Genomic DNA, 23,387 nt, shown 5'->3' on the forward strand with positions numbered 1-23,387 from the left:
AGAAAAAAAATAAGTATAGTAAATCTCACCTCTGGAAAGTTATGAAAACTTTTTTGTTTGTTTTTTTACAATTTCTGCAAAATTTTAAATGAGTTATTCTGCAGTTGCATTGTAATTAATGACTAGTGTTATGTCAAGCATAATTTAGCATTAGAATACATCAGGTATATGAAATCTGTTAGAAGCCACTTTCAGCTGCTCCCTTGTCACAAGGGGTGACCAGAGCAGGTAGTCCCACATGTTTGAGTGGGCAGGATTTTTTTCTTTTTTTTTTTGCCCTTCCTGACACATCCCCAGAGAGACTAGTGTCTCCTCCTTAAACTGAGGAATTTTCACTTGTGAAAATCACTACACAATGGAGCCACTATATAAAAAGCCATTACCACTGTTAAAATTATTTATTGTGCTTTTACTTTATATTATATGCTTTACTATGATATACTTTTATTATGTATGCATAATAGTATTGTATTATTACTGTATAGTTCCTAAACATAACATACAGAGCTGACTGTGTGTAAATTACTGAATGGAAGAGGAGTGAGAACACGGTGAGTGTAACGCTTTAATTATCAACACATCAATGTAGACCAATTTAATTACATTTATAGAAAAAATATTTGCCCACACGTTTGCAAACACTCTTTTGGTTATTAGTATAAATTTTGTTCCACTGACACAATCATATTGATTTTTTTTTTTTTTAAAGCACATAAGGCAGGACTTCAATCGACACCTTTAAGAGAGAAAACAGGTGACTTGTAAACATTTGACAAGCATTCATGGAATTACAAAAAAGGAAATTACTCTCCCAACAAAACAGCTCCGGTTTGTAAGACTGTTTAGCTTTCACACATCTGTTTCAGACTTTGTTAGAATGCGAGTTGTCCTGAACTGGCCACAGACGTGGACACAAGCAATTCAGGACGTCGACCACACGCGGTTTTCTTTTCCGCCCTGACTCTTGTTTATGATTCACAGTAGGATTTGTTCTTCATTCACTGGTGGGAAACTGATCGAGGACAGTCTGCGCTTACGCTTTGCTCTGAGCTTTTTTCTGCAGCCTGGTCCGCGTGGGCTCAGTGTGGATTAAGGGCTCTTGGATGACGGTGGCGGAGTACTTCTTCCCAAGCAGTTCCACCTCCACCTTCTGGCCCAAAGTGCTTAACTCCAGAGGTAGGTAGGCGAATGCCAGGCTCTTCTGGCTGCAGTAGCTGTAGGCTCCAGATGTTGTGTTGCCAACCACCTGAAGAGAAGACCAAGGGACACCAGCATAGCATGAATGAGCACAAACTCCCCCAGCTACACTGGAAATCATGTTCTGCTTTTCTGCTGTCGCTAACCTTGCCGTTGTACCAGACAGTTTCGTTGCCTTCGGGGTCGACGTCATCTGTGTTCATGGCGATGTAGGACAGCTTCCTCTTCAGGCCCTTGGCTTTGATCTCCTGAAGGGCTGCTTTGCCAATGAAGTCAGCAGGCTGGAGGAACGCAGACACAAACACTGTTGTTCCCAGTCAAAGAGGAAATGTGAACACATGCAGGAAACAATGTTACCTTGTTAAGTTTAATGAAATAATCCAGTCCTGCCTCCAGAGGGTTCGTGTCACAGTTCATCTGTAAAGATCAAAACATCAGTTATGCTACATAATGGAACTGTAAAAACAATGAACTGGAACTTCACTTTGTAAAGGTGGGTGTAATAGGATATGCTTCACATTTAAGCAACTGTTAATAAGTAATAAGTTGTGTATGTACCTCAGCTCCCCAGCCTCTGAAGCCCTTCTCCAGGCGGAGGGAGGCCATTGCATAGGTGCCGAAATTGTCAATGCCCTCATCTTTTCCTGCTTCCATCGTGGCCCGGTACACAGCTGCCATGTCCTTCTGGTCAATGTACAGCTCCCAGCCAAGCTCACCTAGACAAAAAAACACTCACACCTCAGAGTGTGTTGATACTCAGCACTGAAAACTATGTCACTAGCATATGATTTCACACTCTCATTCAAGTCATGTTTTTGAGTTTCTTCCTCATCTTTTGGGTTTAGCTCATCTCCTGATGCAAGCTTTCTGCTCTGGTAGAATATCTTAATTTATTTTAAGAGAAACAATTAAGGAATCGCCCTGTTAGACTGCATGCACTACCGGTGTAGGAGATCCTGATGGCCCGGACAGGCTTGCCGGCAAGCTGGATGAGCTTGCAGTGGAGAAACTTAAATCCGGCGTCACTCATATCCTCGTTTGTCAGCTTCTGGAGAACTTGGCGAGAGTTTGGTCCTGCGATGCCCAGCACACCTATGTTTTCAGTCACGTTGGTAATGTCAACGTCATATCCGCCTTGTGCAGCTTGTGTTTCTATCCACCTGTATCAGGTTCAAATCCGTAAAGCAAAGAGACATTAATACTGTATCATTAGCATCTCTACATGTTGTACATTTGATACATTGCAGCTTATTTGACAAATGTATTTTATGTGCCTCGCGAATATGTAAACTGGTGACAACTAGAGGTCGCTATATGACTAAATAAATTTAATGGCCTTTTTAAAACTGTGGTAGAGAGTTGGCTACCGTAAAGCAATGAAGATAAATGGTATAATATGCTGCCTCGGGATTGGAGGAGTTGGAGGGGCGTTGTGTTAACAGCTGCTGAAAGGTTTTAAGTTTCTGCAGCAGAAATCAGACGGTGAGCACAGCTTGAGACTCAGCGGTGACATGGGTGTATGAGACGGAGCAAAAGGAGTGTTTGCTTAACTGCTAACAGTATGAGCTCTGTGCAGGCACTTAAATACTGTATGTCTAAATCAATGTGTGTGGCGTTTTAGATATGCTGCGATGATTCAGTTCGATTAAGCTGCAGGAAAACGCTGCATCAAAACTCTTATGAATGCAGCAAATGCAATGCTCCAGAGAAATGAATTCATGGAGTTGTACAGTTATTTGAATTTGATTATTAGTCACTTAATTTAATAATTAGTTCTCAATGTCTTACTTATATATATAGTAATGAAGGGCAGGAAGTTAAATCATATCTAAGGCACCTCTATACCGTAACTGGGATTCATGGGTATTGCTGTATTAAGACCCAAGCCAAAGAAAGAAAAATATTAACATGGAAAATCAAAAGTGTCAGCATTAACACAGAGCTCTCTGTTTTTTTATGCTATTAAAGAAAACATCTTATTTATTTGAGTAACACTGAGGAAATCATTTAAACAATACAAGTAATTAAATTTTAAAGACTCCCAAGCTCAAAAAAAAAAAAAAAAAAAAGCTGTCAAGGACAGTTATTACTGCTAAGTCAACTATGGCTGACTTCGAGTGAGGTTGTGCAAGTGTAAAGGGCTTGACGTATTTCACCTGAGGTCATGTAGCTCCGAGCCTGAGCCTGTGATGAGCAGGAACTCTCCTGGCGCCAGCTGAGTGATGGTAACCTCAGCAAAGACTTTCCCAGTGGGAGTCAGCATGTGGCTAATGTTGGTCATGCCCACCTGAAAATACAGGTTCCAGAGTCAGAGAGAGCTGTGTGGTCAGGACCATTTGCGTAGCAGTGCACTGGATTTGTGTGACACCAGAATCATCACTTTTAAGAGCTGAACAATTTAGCTTAAGTACTCCACCTTGGGCATGGTGTTAGCAAACAGGTGATCCAGCAGCTTATGCGAGTCCTTCCCCTTCACTACAAACTTGCCAAAAGGTGTCAGATCTATCACTCCCACCTTCTCCATCACCAGCCTGCACTCTCTGCCAACCGGTCCGAACCAGTTTGTGCGTTGGAAGCTGGGCCTGAGCACAGAACAAAATCCACAAACTCTTTATTTCTGAGATGTTAATGAGTAGAAATTCACTTCTTTCATTACTTTTTTAAATTTGCCAAAAAAAAGATGAAGTATCCTTTGTTATTGCTAAAAAGCCTTTTAAAGCTTATTCTGGAGCAAACTAAACACTCTTTTAAAGCAGGTCTTGCCAGAATTGACTAAAAATTGTATCCATGTTGTCATGTCCTGGGCCGTTGGCCCAGCGTTTTGTGTTAGTTTATTTCCTAGTGTTGTGATATGTCTGCGTCTCTGTCCTGAGTCTGTGCCTGTTCCCTGTGTTTAGTCAGTATGTTTCTTGGTTTGTCACTTCCTGTTTATTTTGACAGTCTGGTTTTCCTGTGCTTTGTGTTCAGCTTTGCTTCCCCTGTGTAATTAGTTTCATTTGCCTCACCTGTTGTTCCCTGCTGTTTCCTCTTGCCCTGATTACCCAGTGTGTACTTAAGCCCTCAGTTTTGTTTTGTTCTCTGTTGCGTCGTTGATGTTGTGTGCCCGTGTGTTCCTGTGCTCCCTGTGGTTCCCCTTCGTCTCCCTTCTGAACGGTTTTTGTATTGTTTTTTCCCGTTGAAATAAATCCCTTTTAAGTTACGCTGACTTCCGGAGTCCTTTGTGTCAGCCATTCCTCGCCTGTTTCCTCCCCGGCCATGACAGAACGACGCAACCATTACAAAACCCCCTCCGGCTCCAATTTTTTCGACGGCACTCGTCTAGCGCTGGGGGGCCCGGCGTCTTTGAACAGTCCCCGTCATCGTCACTCACCTGCCTCCCCTTTCGCTGATCCCTCCCTTCCTCGGCAGCCGCGGAGGAGAGGGAGTTCCCGGCAGCAACGGCGGAAGGCACCCCGAGACCCGAGCGGTATAACGCCGCGGACCGCTTCACCACTTCACACCCAATCCTCCGTTTCCGTGAGTAACACTGGCTTCAACGCTACTATGCCTGCGGACAATTATTCCCGTCACCCCCCTGCCTTTCCCCTCCCTGAGGTGGCAAAGCAGACCATTATCCGTTGGGTGGATTCACTGGTTATGGACCTTCTGGCTGACCCATGTGAGCAGGAACAGCAACAGCTCACGGCCCAGCTGCAAGGGTTAGTCGATGATTACCCTTGGTTATTTGGCTCTCTGCATGGGTTAGTGCAGGATTTCTTAACCTCCACCCTTCACCTACAGCAGTCCCCAGTGTCAGCTCATTCTCAGTCCCCAGTGTCAGCTCATTCTCAGTCCCCAGTGTCAGCGCATTCTCAGTGCCCAGTGTCAGCGCATTCTCAGTGCCCGGTGTCAGCTGTGGCTCAGTCTCAGTCTCCCCAGTCAGCTGTGCCTCAGGCTGCTTCCACGCGGCCAGTTTTGACGTACTCAGGCCCCTCTAGCCTTCAGTCGGTTTCCCTAATGTCTGTTCACCCTAGCACTCTGTCAGTTCCTCCAGTGTCAGTTCCTCCAGTGTCAGGTCCTCCAGTGTCAGCTCCTCCAGTGTCAGCTCCTCCAGTGTCAGCTCCTCCAGTGTCAGCTCCTCCAGTGTCAGCTCCTCCAGTGTCAGCTCCAGCTCCGGCTCCTCCTCAGTCGCAGTGTTCCCAGTCAGCTCCAGCTCCGGCTCCTCCTCAGTCGCAGTGTTCCCAGTCAGCTGTAGCTCCAGCTCCTCCTCAGTCGCAGTGTTCCCAGTCAGCTGTAGCTCCAGCTCCTCCTCAGTCGCAGTGTTCCCAGTCAGCTGTAGCTCCAGCTCCTCCTCAGTCGCAGTGTTCCCAGTCAGCTGTAGCTCCAGCTCCTCCTCAGTCGCAGTGTTCCGAGTCAGCTGTAGCTCCAGCTCCTCCTCAGTCGCAGTGTTCCCAGTCAGCTGTAGCTCCAGCTCCTCCTCAGTCGCAGTCTCAGACCCCTCAGTTAGCTCCAGCTCCCTCTGCTCACCCTGCTCCCGCTCCCTTGGCTCCAGCTCCCCCTGCACCCGTACCTGTTCCGCGGGTGGGGGCAGCCACGGACGGGCTGACCTCTGCACCCGTACCTGTTCCGCGGGTGGGGGCAGCCACGGACGGGCTGACCTCTGCACCCGTTCCTGTTCCGCGGGTGGGGGCAGCCACGGACGGGCTGACCTCTGCACCCGTTCCTGTTCCGCGGGTGGGGGCAGCCACGGACGGGCTGACCTCTGCACCCGTTCCTGTTCCGCGGGTGGGGGCAGCCACGGACGGGCTGACCTCTGCACCCGTTCCTGTTCCGCGGGTGGGGGCAGCCACGGACGGGCTGACCTCTGCACCCGTTCCTGTTCCGCGGGTGGGGGCAGCCACGGACGGGCTGACCTCTGCACCCGTTCCTGTTCCGCGGGTGGGGGCAACCAGGTCCAAGCCTTCGCATCGGTTTTCTGTGTTAGCTGCAGCAGCAGGGTCTCAGTCAGCTCTAGCTCCAGTCGCTCTCCCTCGCCTTCAGTCAGCTCCAGTAACTCTCCCTCGGTTCCCCGTGTCAGCTGTTTTAGTGCCCTCTCAGTCAGCTCCCTTTCAGGCCCCAGTGTCAGCTAGCTCTCACCTCTCTGTTTCCACGCAGCCAGATCTCCCTAGCCCTCAGGCTGCTCCCACGCAGCCAGCAGCGCTGTCTCGCACTCAGTCTGCTCCAGCCCCTGTCGCTCTCCCTAGCACTCAGTCTGCTCCAGCCCCTGTCGCTCTCCCTAGCACTCAGTCAGCCCCAGCTCCTGTCGCTCCCCCTAGCACTCAGTCAGCCCCAGCCCCTGTCGCTCCCTGTCCACTCCACTCTCAGTCAGTTCCAGTAGCTCTTCCTCGGTCCCCAGTGTCAGCTAGTTCCTGGCCTGCTTCCACGCAGCCAGTCGTCTCCCGGCCTGCTTCCACGCAGCCAGTCGTCTCCCGGCCTGCTTCCACGCAGCCAGTCGTCTCCCGGCCTGCTTCCACGCAGCCAGTCGTCTCCCGGCCTGCTTCCACGCAGCCAGTCGTCTCCCGGCCTGCTTCCACGCAGCCAGTCGTCTCCCGGCCTGCTTCCACGCAGCCAGTCGTCTCCCGGCCTGCTTCCACGCAGCCAGTCGTCTCCCGGCCTGCTTCCACGCAGCCAGTCGTCTCCCGGCCTGCTTCCACGCAGCCAGTCGTCTCCCGGCCTGCTTCCACGCAGCCAGTCGTCTCCCGGCCTGCTTCCACGCAGCCAGTCGTCTCCCGGCCTGCTTCCACGCAGCCAGTCGTCTCCCGGCCTGCTTCCACGCAGCCAGTCGTCTCCCGGCCTGCTTCCACGCAGCCAGTCGTCTCCCGGCCTGCTTCCACGCAGCCAGTCGTCTCCCGGCCTGCTTCCACGCACTCAGCTTCCCCAGGGTCAGCTCCCACGCACTCAGCTTCCCCAGGGTCAGCTCCCACGCACTCAGCTTCCCCAGGGTCAGCTCCCACGCACTCAGCTTCCCCAGGGTCAGCTCCCACGCACTCAGCTTCCCCAGGGTCAGCTCCCACGCACTCAGCTTCCCCAGGGTCAGCTCCCACGCACTCAGCTTCCCCAGGGTCAGCTCCCACGCACTCAGCTTCCCCAGGGTCAGCTCCCACGCACTCAGCTTCCCCAGGGTCAGCTCCCACGCACTCAGCTTCCCCAGGGTCAGCTCCCACGCACTCAGCTTCCCCAGGGTCAGCTCCCACGCACTCAGCTTCCCCAGGGTCAGCTCCCACGCACTCAGCTTCTTTGTCTCAGCCCCGGTCTCTCCCGTCGACTGCTGTTGAGTCTCTGGTCTCTGAGTCCGAGTCCCAGTTAACTCCCATGTCGCCATCATCCTCACCGTTAGACTCACCCGCACTATGCCTTGCAAAGCAGCCCCAGCCTGCGCATCCAGTGGTCGAGCATCCGGAGAGTCCCGCTCAGTCCGAGCCGCCAGGGGGTCCCGCTCAGTCCGAGCCGATGGGGGTCTCCGCTCAGTCCGAGCCGATGGGGGTCTCCGCTCAGTCCGAGCGCTCCGCGCCAGGGGGTCCCGCTCAGTCCGAGCGCTCCGCGCCAGAGGGTCCCGCTCAGTCCGAGCCGATGGGGGTCTCCGCTCAGTCCGAGCCGATGGGGGTCTCCGCTCAGTCCGAGCGCTCCGCGCCAGAGGGTCCCGCTCAGTCCGAGCGCTCCGCGCCAGAGGGTCCCGCTCAGTCCGAGCCGATGGGGGTCTCCGCTCAGTCCGAGCGCTCCGCGCCAGGGGGTCCCGCTCAGTCCGAGCCGATGGGGGTCTCCGCTCAGTCCGAGCCAGGGGGTCCCGCTCAGTCCGAGCGCCCCGCGCCTGAGGGCCCCGCTCAGTCCGAGCCGGTGGGGGTCTCTGCTCAGTCCGAGCGCTCCACGTCGCCCGAGGGTTCCCCACCAGAGCCCGGGGTCGCCCGTCTCCACCGCCGCATGCCCCGCGGTCGGCCTCCAGTGTCTGCTCCCCGTCGCCGCCGCCGCATGCCCCGCGGTCGGCCTCCAGTGACCCCTCCTCGTCGCCGCCGCCGCTGGGAGCGCGGTCGGCCTCCAGTGACTCCTCCTCGTCGTCGCCGCCGCCGCTGGGAGCGCGGTCGGCCTCCAGTGACTCCTCCTCGTCGTCGCCGCCGCCGCTGGGAGCGCGGTCGGCCTCCAGTGATTCCTTCTCGTCCTCGTCGCCGCCGCCGCTGGGAGCGCGGTCGGCCTCCAGTGATTCCTTCTCGTCCTCGCCGCCGCCGCCGCTGGGAGCGCGGTCGGCCTCCCTCGTTGGGACTTTGCTTTGTGGCCCCTTGGCCTCTGCGGCCTCCTGAACTGTGTGTTTTTTGTTTTGGATTTCCCACTGACTCCCCTGAACTGTGGACTGTTTTTTCCCCTGCTGTTTTTGTTTTGTCATAGCTCCTGGACTGTTCCTTGTTTCGACCCCCTGTTTTGGACTGTCTCCGGCCTTGTGCCGTCGCCTTTTGTTCTGGTCCTGTGTTTTTGTTTTCTTCCTGTACGGGTTTGATTTGTTTTGTTCACGCCCTGTGATTTCTGTTTTGCTCCCTGTCTTTGTTTTTGTTTCGGGCCCTCCCTCCTGGTCCCCCGCCTCCCGCCCTTGTCTGGTTTTGTTTTCTGGTTTTGGCCGTCGGGGGCCGGCCTTTGAGGGGGGGGTACTGTCATGTCCTGGGCCGTTGGCCCAGCGTTTTGTGTTAGTTTATTTCCTAGTGTTGTGATATGTCTGCGTCTCTGTCCTGAGTCTGTGCCTGTTCCCTGTGTTTAGTCAGTATGTTTCTTGGTTTGTCACTTCCTGTTTATTTTGACAGTCTGGTTTTCCTGTGCTTTGTGTTCAGCTTTGCTTCCCCTGTGTAATTAGTTTCATTTGCCTCACCTGTTGTTCCCTGCTGTTTCCTCTTGCCCTGATTACCCAGTGTGTACTTAAGCCCTCAGTTTTGTTTTGTTCTCTGTTGCGTCGTTGATGTTGTGTGCCCGTGTGTTCCTGTGCTCCCTGTGGTTCCCCTTCGTCTCCCTTCTGAACGGTTTTTGTATTGTTTTTTCCCGTTGAAATAAATCCCTTTTAAGTTACGCTGACTTCCGGAGTCCTTTGTGTCAGCCATTCCTCGCCTGTTTCCTCCCCGGCCATGACACATGTAGTCTTTTATTTACCTCTGACCATTGGAAAAACAGTTCAGTGAGATAAGGGCTTCAATGACATTTATGTATGTTATAAAATGAAGGAGTTCTGCCACACCACCACCTCCTCATATCTAAAAAGCTAAAGAATGCATGACTGTCAATACCTTGTCAAAAAGCAACTGTTATGAGAATACATCTATTTGGGATTAATACAGATAATAATATGGATAAAATACTAGAGGTAGACCTAATTTTGTTTTGTAATATTATTACAATCACATGAAGTATTGTGGTAAAGAAGATAATCCAGCAGATTTAATTCCTGCACAGCGATGCACTGAAGAGCGGTGGAAACGTGTTCTCTGAAGTGACGAATCACATCTGGCAATCCGATGGATGAGCTTGGGTTTGGTGGTTGCCAGGAGAACGATACTTGTCTGACTGCACTGTGCCAAGTGTAAAGTTTGGTGGAGGGGGGATTATGGTGTGGGGTTGTTTTTCAGGAGCTGGGCTCGGCCCCTTAGTTCCAGTGAAAGGACAATTTTGGACAATTTCACGCTCCCAACTTTGTGGGAACAGTTTGGGGATGGCCCCTTCCTGTTCCAACATGACTGCACACCAGTGCACGAAGCAAGTCCATAAAGACATGGATGAGTGAGTTTAGTGTGAACTTAACTGGCCTGCACAGAGTCCTGCCCTCAACCCAATAGAAGACCTTTGGGATGAATTAGAGTGAAGACAGTGAGCCAGGCCTTCTCGTCCAACATCAGTGTCTGACCTCACAAATGCACTTCTGGAAGAATGGCCACAAAATTCAGGGCAGAGTAGTATGCGAGGCCGGAGCAGAACATGTATGAGGACAGCAAGCTAGTGATGAGGTTGGGAGTGACCAGGATGGACAGGATTTGTTTCCAAAGCACTCCGGTTGAGCAGATTGAAGACAAAGGTAGAGAGGCAAAGCTGAGACTGTTTGGAAAATGGTTCAGGAAAATGAATACCTGGATGGAAACAGATATTTGTACCAAATTCCAAAAATTATATTTCAAACAGAAATAAAAATAAAATGACAACCTCACGTTAGCACTAGAGAGCAATATACACTGATACCAACATGATGTTTGGCAATTTAAAAATCCAATATAAAAACATAAAATAAACAGATTTCCCTAACATTCGCCATGTGTAGTTATTTATTTACTCGTTTACACTCTGCCCAACTGTTTGGATCAGCTGGGCTGATTGGTCGGGTTCTAGATGAGTGGTAAGGGAATCACCAAAGTCTATAGGATTAATCCTCAGAAAACACAGTGCCTGTACAAATTTTCACTCCAACTATTCAATTTGGACCAAAATGGAAGAAGTACTGACCAACACTGGTGTTAGCATGCCTAAAAATATATATTATTGTGAAATACTGGGTAGGAAAAGCTGTATTGCAAGATTATAACCACAGCTTTTATATTTGTATAAACTAAAACAACCATGTCACAGGAGAAGCAAAGTATACAGCAGCCAAGAGGGCCAACTGGATATGCTTGAGGTCTGGCACAATTCAAAGGCTCAAGAAAGCAGCACGTGGTTTTGTAAGACACTTGGACCCCACATGTGCATCTGCGCCATATGTTCTTGAACATTAGCAGCTGTTCTATTTTTTTCAGAGTGGCTTTTAAATGGTTGCTTTGTGCTAATACTTAGAGTTAGAGGGACTGTTAGATGATCTGGGGTGAGCTTGTATCTGCACTAACTCAAAGGGCTTGGAGGGTGGTGGATGTGGTGCTGTAATGTACAGTGACTGGAAATTACTTATTATTTAAGTGAAAAAATTTTGCAGTGTGGAGCTTCCCAATCAAGCAACAAAGACGCTATTAGAAATTTAGAGAGAAACTTTACTTGTATCCAATGTCGTCTCCAGGTTTGTAGAACCAGTGAGGTTGCTCCCAGCCAGCATGAAAGCCCATAGATCCTTTGTCTTTCAGCAGCTCATAAACACCACTAGTTCGGCAGGTTGGCCGACCAGCGAAACGCTCCTCCTTGGGGTAACCAACTGTAGTGACCAACAGGATGAAGAGGACGCAGCAGACTTTTAGTAACAGCATGATAGAAGGTTTTGTTCCACAAATGCTGAGCGACTGTCCAGTGTTCTTCTTACCTACATTGTTGAAGCCATAGGATTCTCGAGCTTTGGCACACATAAAGGGTACATCAGTCCACTTGCCATAGCGGTTGGGGTCACATTCAATCAGGTCGTAGGGAGGTTCTCCATTCATGATCCAGTCACTCAGGAACTTGCCCACGCCACCAGCATGAATAATTCCATACCTTAACAAATATTAAGTCAGTGCTTCAAGTATCATGGATCAGCACTCTCACTTTTGACGTAATGTGGGAAAAAAATAACAGCTTTTCAAAGGCTATCAAAGAAAATCAAAGTCTTCTAGAGGTATAAGTCATACTGTATCTAAAAAATATGTGTATCATCTCTGTGAGTCAGATGTTCAGGAGCAGCTGCAACTGCTGATCATGTTGTTATGCTAGCTAAAATCCCAATCTAAATGAGCTAAATTTTGTTGCTTTAAAAAACAAACAAAAAACCTGCCTACATCTGTCCCTTTCACCTCTTAGGAGTATCAAAGACAGATGAGGTGCACCTCACAGTTCAGCACCACCTGACTAAACACACACCCAAAGCCAATTGCCGTCCAATAGTTGCGAACTCCGTAGTGTGGTCCAACCATAGGCAGCAGGTCAGGGGTGTATGTGATTGGTCCAGAAACAATGTTAATGATGTCAGCTTTCTTCAGCACAGGGACCATCTCCATGGCCATCTCAACATGCTCCATTATCCTGTCCAGGTCAGACTCAAACAGCTCCTTACCAAAACCTGAAGCACACAGGCAGATAGAAACAGTAATGCACAGGAAGTGCAAAACTTTGTAGAAAAATTTTGGATTCACAAATCTTAATCTGTGGCAGACAGACCTGGTGGTACTCCATCTCTCACCCAGGAGTCCTGTAACACCATCTTTTCCATCTTCTCATATGGGCCAAACAGCAGGCCATCTCTTTCCTGACGCAGGTAATAAGAGGCCTCCAGGTCCCTGATGACTGCCAGCTCCTTCTTCAGAGCCTTCACCTCTGGTATTGTGGCTGTTACTACATACTGGTGATGCACTGGAATGGTAGGGTGCTCCAACCCAATCATCTTGCCCACCTCCCGGGCCCAGAAACCTCAAAAACAATGAGATATTGTCAATTTAGCTGACAATGTAAACTCATCCAACAGAAAGTTGGATCTCTATCTCCAAATAGATTTTTCAAAAAATAAATAAATAAATCTGTAAGCATAAGTATTCGCTCAGAGGCCATTAAGAGATGCAACATTCTCGCTAAGTGTTAAATGAAAACATAAATACCACATAAAGGCAGAAAACAGGGGGTAACTCTCTCTCTCACCTTAGTGCATCTTATACCTTATAACTTTATACCAAGGTTATAAGGTGATGCACGGTCCCCACTGCTGTTCTGCGTAGGCCACAACCTCTTAGGTCAGCCCATCACTATGAGTGGATATGGATAAAGATTCAGAAGTAGAGTAACTAGCAACCACCCCCTGTACATCAAGCTGTATGCCAGGAGTGAGCGAGACATTGACTCACTGATCCACCTCACCAGGATCTACAGTGAGAATAACGGGATGTTATTCAGACTGGATAAGTTTGGCCACATGGTTGCAAAGAGAAGAAAGATGATCAGGACAGAAGGGGTAGAGCAACCAGAAGGGAGAATAGCAGATATCCAGGGCAGCTACAAGTACCTGGGTTAAAGAGGCATGAAGGTCAGCCACAGTCAAATAACTCCAGGAGGTAAGACAGCTGCTGAGAAGCCAGTTCAATGGTAGGAATAAAATCCAAGCCATCAATACAATGGACCTACTGGTCATCCGACACCCAGCTGGAATAATAAGCTGGCCACAGGAGGAGATCAATGCCACTGATGTCAAGACATGAACGGTAACCATCACAGTGGCAGACAGGGAAGGTAAAGAGGAAAGATTCTCAAATATGAAGGTGGACAGCACCAGGAACTGATGTGATTCACACCTATTGGCTAAGGAAGCTAATTGCACTCCATGAGCACCTGGCAGCACAAATGAACCAGCTGTTAATGGAGAAGACACCAGAGGAGCAAAATACCAGCTATTGGCAGATAGCACAGTCACTCAAGACTATAAGACCAGACTTACCAACCTGTGCACCTTCTGGATTGACTACAAGAAAACCATTGACTATAGAACTATATTCACCAAGAATTCAGTGGGGATGTGGAAACTAATACTAGGGGCCAACTTCACGCCAATTGTACAAGTCACCATCAAGTGTGGGATTTACCAAGTAGATACTCTGTCTTTACAGGCCTGAATCCCTTCAGCCGGATCACTAACAAGACTGGCTACAGATACCGACTACGGAATGGAGCAAACATCAGCCACCTCCTCTATGAACAAGACAGTGATTCACTGATCCACACCACTAGGATCTACAGCAACAACACAGAAATGTCAAAATGTCATTCAGACTGGAGAAGTATAGTCAGATGGTAACAAAAAAGGGAAGATAGTCAGAACTAAGGGGAATGCACTACCAGAAGGCAACATTGCAGACACTGAGGATAGCCATATGCATCTTGGAAGCCCACAGGCAAATGAGAACCATGAAGAGGCCACTAGGAAAGCTGCATCTCCCAGATATCTGCAGAGAGTGAGACAAGTCCTGAAGAGCCAGCTGATTGCCTGGAGCATATTGTTCCCAATCAACTCCTATGCCCTGATTCTTGGAATATTTTGTCACTGGCAGGGAGTGTTAAAGGTTGTGATTTAAAAATTTCATATCCCAGACACAGCAATGCAAACATGAAAGTGTATACAAAGACATATCCAAACAACCACCAAGACAGATGCACAGATACATGGCAGGCATAAAAATGAGTTAAGAGTAAATAAGATAGCACAAATGTAATATCAACTACGAGGAGCTAGTTCAAAAGTCCTATCACTAATCTAATGTCTGAGCATTACAGCATTTATAAGCTGAAAAAAGAAAAAAGCAAAGAAACCTGATGAACTCAAATAGGAAACACAAGTAACATTCTTAAATCACATGGTTTGAAAAGACACTAAACATGAAACAGCAGTTAACCCCAGGGTTCATAGCTGTACATTATATAAAAGAGCAGTTTTTCTCTTAGTATTCCATCTTCATGTTGATGTGCCACACACTTACCTTCATCCTTCCATCTTCTTCCGCTTACCTGGGGCTGGGTTGTGGGGGCAGCAGCCCAACCACCTCCTCCAGCTTATTCGGGGGAACACAGAGGCATTCCCAGGCCAGCCCAGAGATATAATCTCTCCAGTGTGTCCCGGGTCTACCTTGGGGGCTCCTCCTGGTAAGAAATGCCTGAAACACCTCACCCAGGAGGCGCTCACAAGCCTGAACCACCTCAGCTGACTCCTTTCACTGTGGAGGAATAGCGGTTTTACTCTGAGCCCCTCTCGGACGGCTGCACTCTTCACCCTATCTCTAAGGGAGAGGCCACTACCCAAAGCTCATGACCATAGGTGAGGGTAAGGACGTAGAGCGACCAATAAATCAACAACTTTGCTTTTACACTTATAGCATCCACATCACTACAGCTATGACCCCAATCCAGTTGACGATGTGAAACACCACCCCAGTCTGCCAGTTCAGAGGCACCACCCCAGATGTCCATGCAACGTGTAAACCAAGGCAGCCCTACAACATCAGAATTTAGCGTAAATTTTATCCACCTCAAGGGCCCTGCCACCAAAGTCTTGTTTAGCTACCTCAGTGACCTCATCCCATGTCATGAGTGAGTTGTCCCTCTTGTCCCCAGACTCTGCTTCCTGTACAGAAGGCATGTCAGTTGGATTAAGGAGGTAGTATTCCTGCCACCATCTGATTATATCCTCAGCTGAAGTCAGCAGTGCCCCACCCACATTATATATCATGTAAGTAGAGCACCGCTTTCCCCTCTTGAGTCTAATGGTTTGCCAGAATCGCGTTGAGGTAGTCTGAAAGTCTTTTTCCATGGCCTCACCGAACTCCTCCCACATCCCACGAGTTTTGACGGTACCCATTAGCTGCCCTCAAAGCCCCACAGGCTAACCAAGCCTGATAGGACTCCTCCTTCAGCTTGATGGCTCCCTTCACCTCTAGTGTGCACCATGTGGTTCGGGGATTGCCACCATGACAGACACCAACCTGTTCAAACATGGCGTTTATTATGGACAAACACTGGACAACATAGCTCTTGGGATCCCTGGAACACGATAAGGTGGCAATTAATGGAGAGGTATAGTGACCTTAACTTACAATATTAGGCTAAAGGTGCTTACTAGAATATATGTGTACAGTTTCATTTACTATCATTCTGTTAAAAATAAATTTGGATACTCCTGAAGTAGAGCATAACCTGGTTTATAAATTAATAGCCAGAAAACAAATATACTGGGACAAGTAAAAGCAAGACAGTTGTGTGCCAGATGTTGTGGGTGAAGCCAGAGAAAATGTGAGTACTAAAACCTGTTGATCCCAGCTATCTTCAGCAGTGTGTTGCAACACACTCTTATCAGCACCTCTTCAGAAGTGTTTGTATTTCAAATTATGTTAATCTATGTACCTGCATGCAAGTCTGCAGCAGATTAACCTTGCACAGTCTATTTAAAGTCAGTTTTATCCTATGGTTGGTTACACGTTGGGGCTGCATACACACAATATCTTAATAGGGCCCCACCCTGGAATTGTAAGTGCTGAGCTGCAAGGTGCATGTTTACCATGTCTGTACACAGGGTTGAGTTATGCAGTAAAAGCTAATGGAGTAAAGAAGCCAAACAAAGACAACCTTTAAAAACAAAAAAAGTCTTGCTGCATCTGTAAGACTTATAATAGTCAGATCAGTTTGCTCTAAAATCACAGGCTAAATCAATGATTTCCTACAATATTTAGAATATTTATAGTTCAGGTAGTACTGCTAGTTAACTGGGTTATTGGAAAAAACAATAGAAAAACTCAGTTTTAAAAAAGTTAGCTAAAACTCCTGAACATCACGTGGTGCACAAATGAAAGGAAAACCTGCTGTGGAAGCAAGTCAGGAAGCAAGCAGAGGGATTCAGGTTAGCCAAAAATAATAATGAAATAGTTTAAAATGAATAATAGTTAACCCAGCTTAAATGCTTGAAATAGTTAGTTATAAACAGCTACAATTATTGTGCATTAAATGGTCAGAATAGTTCTAAGATATACCAGAGGTAACAGACTATGGTTTAAATAATTAGTTAAATGTAAAGGACAATAACATAATGCAGGATTGCCTACACACACACACACACACACACACACACACACACACACACACACACACACACACACACACACACACACACACACACACACACACACACACACACACACACACACACATTTTTTACAGAACTCTATGCAGTCCTGTGAAAAACTAAGTACTGCTTCTATAGAAATTAAGAGGGTAAGTAGCAGCCAGGTGCTGCTCATCAAATGCACTTAATTGATCATCAGCAAGTGTGAGCACCTCTATACAGTTCTGTCAGTTTGCTGGTCTGGAACATCCAGGGATGTGTTAACACAATGCCACAATCTTCCCAGGAGTGAACGTTTCAGTAAATTTACCACAAGGTCAGACTGTGGAACACTCACAGAAACTGCACAAAATCCAAAAGTTATATCGTAGACTCTATAGGCCTCAGTTAGCATGTTAAATGTTAATGTTAATGATATTACAGTTAGAAAAGGACTGTTCTGTTATGGCTTGTTTGGTTACCAGGAGGAAGCTTCTTCTTTTTAAACAAAACAAACAAACAAAAACAACAAAACGGCTGGAAAAGAAAAAGCATCAAGCATCACGTATTTTACATGATGAATGGACTCTGGTGCTACAGACAGAAAAGGCTGGAAAACACTCAAAACAATCAAAACATCGCCTCCCACATTTGCTTCACACAGCTGATGTGCAGAAAACAATCCTATAGAGTTACATATAGGGCAATCATGACCTTTGACCTCAATTGGGCCTTGTTTGATCAGGAGGTTCCTTTAATGAGAGGAGGACTTGCAGTGCAGACTACTGTACACTTTCAGCAGTGAGTCTATTTAGCATAAAGGTGACATGGGGAAGCAGATGTTTGCTGTGAAGTTTGAGAATGTAAAGATGTTTCTTCCCTCGTGAGACTGCCCATGAAGCAGAAGAACCTCAAGACCCACAAAAAAACAAAAAAAAAAACAAAAAAAGAACTTAACACAATAAATTTGAATGATGTTAACTTCGCTCATTGTTAGATGCCTGTAAACAAACACGTGAGATCTATACTGGAGATATGAATTAGATCAGCCCAGTTAAACCACAAACTCAAAGTGCCTGCACACAACAAGGAGCAGCAGCACCGCAACAGAGAAAAGCTTCAGACTGCATGTCACGAGGAGGAGGAGTACATGTGCTGCTGCTTCAAGATTGGATGAAATCTGAACTGCTGCCCTGTTCAGACTGGCAATTGCAGTGAGGGCAAAATGCCAGCAGGGCCTCAACATAACTGGATTTAACCAGTTTAAAGAAAATATGAAAGGAAGAACATGTTATTGAAGCAGTGAAACATTTGCTCTGCTGCTGGTTCTTTGCCATTTTCAGCTTTATGTTCCATGAACAAGAACACATGCATATCTTTAAATTTATTTTTTGGTGGTTTGACTACAATTGCTCTCTCATTTGCCATCTGTTTCTAAGTCTATTTTACATTACATAAAAAAGGGCGACTAATGAAATGCAGTATATCCATGATTTATGTATTCTGTAAGTTACACAACATCGTCCACAGGGAGGACAGACAGTAGAAAGGGAGTGAAGCACATTTTTCAACCTTTGCCAGAAAAACAAGCAACAGCAGCGAGGAGTCACAGCCAACAAAATCCCCCCCAGAACTGGTATGACCCAGTTCAGACCAAAAACTCTCTTTCCTGAACTTTGTAAGCAGTGGTCTGGACAGGCAAAGGTCTCCTACCAGAGTATTTACTGTACTCTGAAATGTAACATCTCTATTTTTCCCACAAAAAAACCCAAAACAAAACCAAAAAAATGTGTAAATAAGGTCTCTTCTTCTTTTACTAACACACACATGCTTCAGTATTTCAACCTTAAAGAAACTTGATATACAACTTTCATTTCACAGTGCCCCGCCCATTTCTAAAACAAACAGTTTAACCCCCATCCCAGCAGGTCTAAACCTGCTGGGATGGGGGTTAAACTGTGTAGTGCTTGAGGCACATGAATATGAATATTGCTGGCTTTGTATAAAAAGTGCAATAAACCTGGATATATTATAATATATATTATAATATTTTTTCTTGCATAAAATTATCCAAAGCCAAGTCATCCTCTGCCAACAAGACTCCTGATAACTTTCATTATGTTGTTATAAACCCAGATACAATATACATATATTTACTTATTACTCACTTATGATTTTCCTTATCTTCTGACACACATACACACACACACACACACACACACACACACACGTTGATCAAACCATCCTGTTTACAAGAGGTTCTTCTTTTGTGACTGTTGAGGGGCAGCCAATTAGAACAAAGTGAGCTTCAGAAAGGCCAGGCTTAAAGAAACAGGATTTTTTCTTACTCTTCATGTTTTCATTGAGAGGGGGATATCTCTCTCATATGGTTAATTCACACACACATAACTGGCTGTGAGCACAGAAGCCCCGCCCACCTGTGCTTCCGAGGCAATCAAATAAAGCAACTTATTTCAGATAGAAGATAAACTGAGGAGCTGCAATAAGGCACAATATAAAATAAATAATTATTATTTTGAACTATGAGTCATGCAGAGGTACTGTAGTAGAGTCCAAGAATTAAATTCATCTGGAAATTTCACTGGATAGTTACACTGGACTATTATTTTTAATCAGAAGTCAACATTCCTAGATCTTTTGCTGCAATGTGGATCTCTCCTTTCAACTGACAGCACAAAACCTAGTTTTTCTGTAAACTTCATGAATACTAGCAGTCGTTTCTAATGAGAATACTTTTGCTTAAACATTTTAACAGCAGTATTTTTATTGGTAGTTGAGTAATATGTCAGTAATGTAACAGTACTTGAACTTGAATACAGTGTTTTAATACTCCTTCAGTCACTGGTCCACCTGAGTTACATTTTTCTTGCGTTTCTACCACGTGAAAGTTGAGACAGAAGAAAAATCTCAACTTCAACACAGTTACATTTGCATTGTGGATATTGTGGACTGTACTTATTCCCTTGCACTCTTTCCTTTTCAGTTTGTATACAATGTTTACCATCTAAACTATGTGGATCACAGCTCCTGTGATCTCTGCTGGTAGATGTGTATGCAGGATATGAATGTTCACCTGCTGTGTTGACAACGCGGTTTGCCCGAATCGTTCCATGAGATGTCTGGACGTTCCACTTGCCATCAGACGTGGTCTTGAGGCCGGTCACCGGGGCATGATTATAAATCTGGGCACTGTGCATACGAGCTCCAGCAGCCAGAGCCATGGTCAGAGAGTAAGGGTCGATGTGGCCGTCTCCTGGTGTGTAAAGACCTGCCAACACCTAAGATTAAACAGAAACCTTCAGACAATGAATTAAAAAAAAAAAAAAAAAGCAAACAAACTATTTGGCTTAAAAGTTGCAGGTAATTAAAAAACAGAAAACCAGCCAATCAAGGCACAGATACACACTGTACAATCTCTTCATAGTGATACAGTTCTGCTGCAAGATTATGGTATATAAAGATTCAGCAGATTTGAGACAAGTTAGAGACCAAGCTAATGAATGGCATGTTGCTATCAGTTACTCTATGACTGATCCACTAGGGCATACAGACCTTGTCCATGTTAAGCAGAGGGAACAGTTCTTGGATTTTTTCTGGTCCAATCAGGTACTGTTCTGTCACATGCCAATGTGTGCGGGTCATCTGGTACTTCATTTCATCCACCCGACTCTGTGTTGAAGCAATACGAATGCTGCCTGGCTGGTGCAAGCCCACTGCCTGCAGAGAAAGACAATATAAACTGCATACAGATATATGAACAACATCTAACAGCTATGAAAGCTAAGCGAGGTACCTCACCTGCCCAGTTTCAGCCTCCAGGGTCTCGTATAATTTAATGCTGTCATAATGGATTTTCTTGAGGTTGATGCCTGGATGGTAATACGTTGTCAAGCCAGCCTGAAATACAAACATTAAGATGACTGGAAATTTCATCTGCCAAGACACAGCTTTCACAAATTCCACTTTAAAGCTGTTTTTTTCTCTCTTTTTTTGGCCACTTGGAGGCAGCAAAAACAAGTTGTAAACACAACATTGTTGCTGTGTTCAGAAATACCCTTTAAGCTCCGTTTTTGGTATCCATCACCTGTTGTCCAATAGGAGCTAAGACATGCAGTTACTGGCCTTGAGTTAATTGGTGATTTCTATTTGCTCATTGGTGTGACTGAGTATGAATGGCTGCCTGACTCCCTGTGTTAGTATAGGGTGTACCCTGCCTCTCACCCTATGATAGCTGGATTAGGCTCCAGCTATCCATCTCAGTGTGCCCACTGGGATCGGTTTGAGCACTACCCCCCAATGAGGCGAGTAATTGAAGAGCGAGTTTCCCCTCTGACATGTCAAATTTCTATTAATAGCATGAGAGTGTTGAGTTCTTTTAAATGAAGAGGAAGAGTGCAGAGGAGTAAGTGGGTCAGGACCTCAAGCACTTTGAAAAAAACAGGTGCTCTCAGTGGAAACAGAGTAACAGCTGGATGACAAACAGAAGTGGATCTAAACACCATCACGAAGTGAAACTGTTGAGGAAGAGCCAGACTGCAGCCAGCTGGAAGATTATTCTAAGGACATTTTATGCTTATCATTACAAAACCGTATTGAGAGTCATTTTTATTAATTTGTTTTTAACTATTGAGCTAAAATGGTTAAGGGAAAGAAAAGATGTCTCACAATCACTCTAGGGTGGTTGATTGCTGGCCATACAACTTTGGGCTGTAGTAAAACTGATCACCTGCAGTTTCATTTTTAATAAAAGGTAATCACAGTTGAAAACCAGTGTGGAAATGCAACAACTGGATCTTCAGACTTAACACTTTCGTAGACTTACAGCATGCCAGGTGGATCCAGCTGTCAGCTCAGTCTTCTCAAGCAACACCACGTCCTTCATCCCAGCTTTGGCCAGGTGATAGGCCAAGCTGACGCCCACACACCCACCACCAATGATGACAGTTTCTGCAGTGTCCTTCCACCTCTTCCCCAAAACTGAAGATGCATCACTGCAAGGACAGGAAGCAAGGCAACTGCAGGTAAACTAACTATAGTCTAGGCCTACCATTTATTTTTTAAGTGTTACAGCTTGATAATGATATATTGAGGTCAGCAAGTTGAGAGTTTAAGGTTAGATAAGACTAAATTGACTTTAAGCATAACAGCTTTGTGTGAAGCTTGTATGCCACATTAAGTTTTGTTGCACAAATCAATCAGCTGTGCAGCACTGAACGGTTTTATGGCATTTTAAACCCTCATTTGTGATTATTTCCCGGACTAAAACTGGTTGCATGAGAAATCATCTTTAAAACGTGGGTCTCTTCAGAATAAAACGGAACTATCTCACCTCTCTCCTCCTTGTTTTCTTGAAGTGCAGCTGATGGTTCTCAAAGGCAGGCCGGCGACGCCTCGACACGCGGCCAAATCTCTGCGCAGCTGAACGCTGATGAGGTTTAATATCCGAGCCATAACCGAAGTCCAATACTAAAGTTTAAAAAACTACAAATGCAACACGAAGCATGACCCTTCCCTGGTCCCGTGTGCACTCACAAATATCACACTTTTGCACTGACAGGCGCTTTGGCACGCCCACAGGTCCCGAACCAAGTCAGCGTTACCCGGTTAACACTTTGTGTGCTGAGACCCCAAAATGTAGGTCAGATATTCTGCTGTGAAAAATTTTGTGAAGGGTTAAATTCATCTGCTGATAAATCCTCACTGACATTCTGTAAGAGTCCATATTAATTTTTAAAGCTCAGTAGGTGGATTCATACCACGCTAACCTTTTTTTTTTTTTTTAATAGGTTTTCTAATTATTGCAGGACTCTTTTTTTTCATGTCTCTACTGAAGAAAATTATATTTTAAGAAAATCCAAAACCCTGCCTCTCGCCCAATGGCAGCTGAGATAGGCTCCAGCCCAACAGCGCATCCTAACGTCTTGATTTAAGTCGCTATAGTGCAGCACAGTAAGGGGCTCGACACACGGGGAGCGACGTCGCTCGCTCTCCATTCATTTCCTATGGAGCTTGTGCGATGAGGCGACAATCACTTGCCCTCCTCCAGCTAAGCGACCGGCGACGTTCGTGCATGTGAAATTTCGAGCTCGTACACGTAGACGTGCACACGCGACCAGGCGACGCGACACAACAAAGTTGGAAAATGTTCTACTTTTGTCGCTGTCGCGTGGCACTAAACCAATCAGCAAGAGTTTCATTGACTGACCAATGAGCGAAGAGTATGCTACACGCTGCAGTCTGCAACCACTTTCAGCAGGAAGGAAAGCATCGTTTTAGCTGTGTTTGACTTTCCTATATTATATGACACTTCACGCAGTGATTATCGAGTTAAACATAAAAGGCAGCCATATGAGAACGTGTTGGTGCAAGACTAACGTTAAACAGACGGATAGAGAGGACTTTTGTGCTAATATAGGATGAACGCGAGGTTGTCTTTTTCTTTTGTAGAGGAGACTTAACAGCAAGATTTCTGTCAGTTCCAATAAAATCTTCAGACTCCTCATCTTTATTGCCGTGTCTGACACGGACTGCTTTGAAAATGTCTAAATCCCTCCAGTTTCATAACCAATCACATTTCTTGGAGACGAGTGACGTAAGAGCGCGATTCGCAAAGCTGCCGTCGCTATCGCGTCCCGTGTGTTCGGTTTCACCCCAGTGGCGATGCGAC

At 46.4% G+C, this 23,387-nt stretch overlaps 1 protein-coding gene across 1 annotated transcript; it reads right to left on the bottom strand.

Annotated features, from left to right (window-relative positions):
* Nucleotides 1-563: 563 nt before the first annotated feature.
* Nucleotides 564-22,252, bottom strand: dmgdh (dimethylglycine dehydrogenase). Its single transcript, XM_030742720.1, has 16 exons — nucleotides 22,050-22,252; nucleotides 21,543-21,711; nucleotides 20,519-20,617; nucleotides 20,273-20,437; nucleotides 19,794-19,998; nucleotides 12,289-12,537; nucleotides 11,992-12,190; nucleotides 11,459-11,628; nucleotides 11,200-11,353; nucleotides 3,614-3,779; nucleotides 3,354-3,484; nucleotides 2,140-2,357; nucleotides 1,756-1,913; nucleotides 1,555-1,614; nucleotides 1,344-1,478; nucleotides 564-1,246 (listed from the first exon to the last, which is right to left on the bottom strand). The coding sequence occupies exons 1-16, from the start codon at nucleotides 22,169-22,171 to the stop codon at nucleotides 1,034-1,036; spliced, it is 2,613 nt and encodes an 870-aa protein (XP_030598580.1). The 5' UTR covers nucleotides 22,172-22,252; the 3' UTR covers nucleotides 564-1,033.
* Between the last annotated feature and the right edge of the window lie 1,135 nt (nucleotides 22,253-23,387).

The sequence above is a fragment of the Archocentrus centrarchus genome, chromosome 12 (assembly GCF_007364275.1).
Source record: "Archocentrus centrarchus isolate MPI-CPG fArcCen1 chromosome 12, fArcCen1, whole genome shotgun sequence".
Taxonomy (NCBI): Eukaryota; Metazoa; Chordata; class Actinopteri; order Cichliformes; family Cichlidae; genus Archocentrus; species Archocentrus centrarchus.

Coding starts and splice junctions, on each gene's coding strand:
- dmgdh (XM_030742720.1), bottom strand. CDS start 22,171: ATGGCTCGGATATTAAACCTCATCAGCGTTCAGCTGCGCAGAGATTTG. Junction 3,485..3,613: donor TTGCTAACACCATGCCCAAG/GTGGAGTACTTA, acceptor CTGTATTTTCAG/GTGGGCATGACCAACATTAG. Junction 2,358..3,353: donor TCGGAGCTACATGACCTCAG/GTGAAATACGTC, acceptor AACCTGATACAG/GTGGATAGAAACACAAGCTG.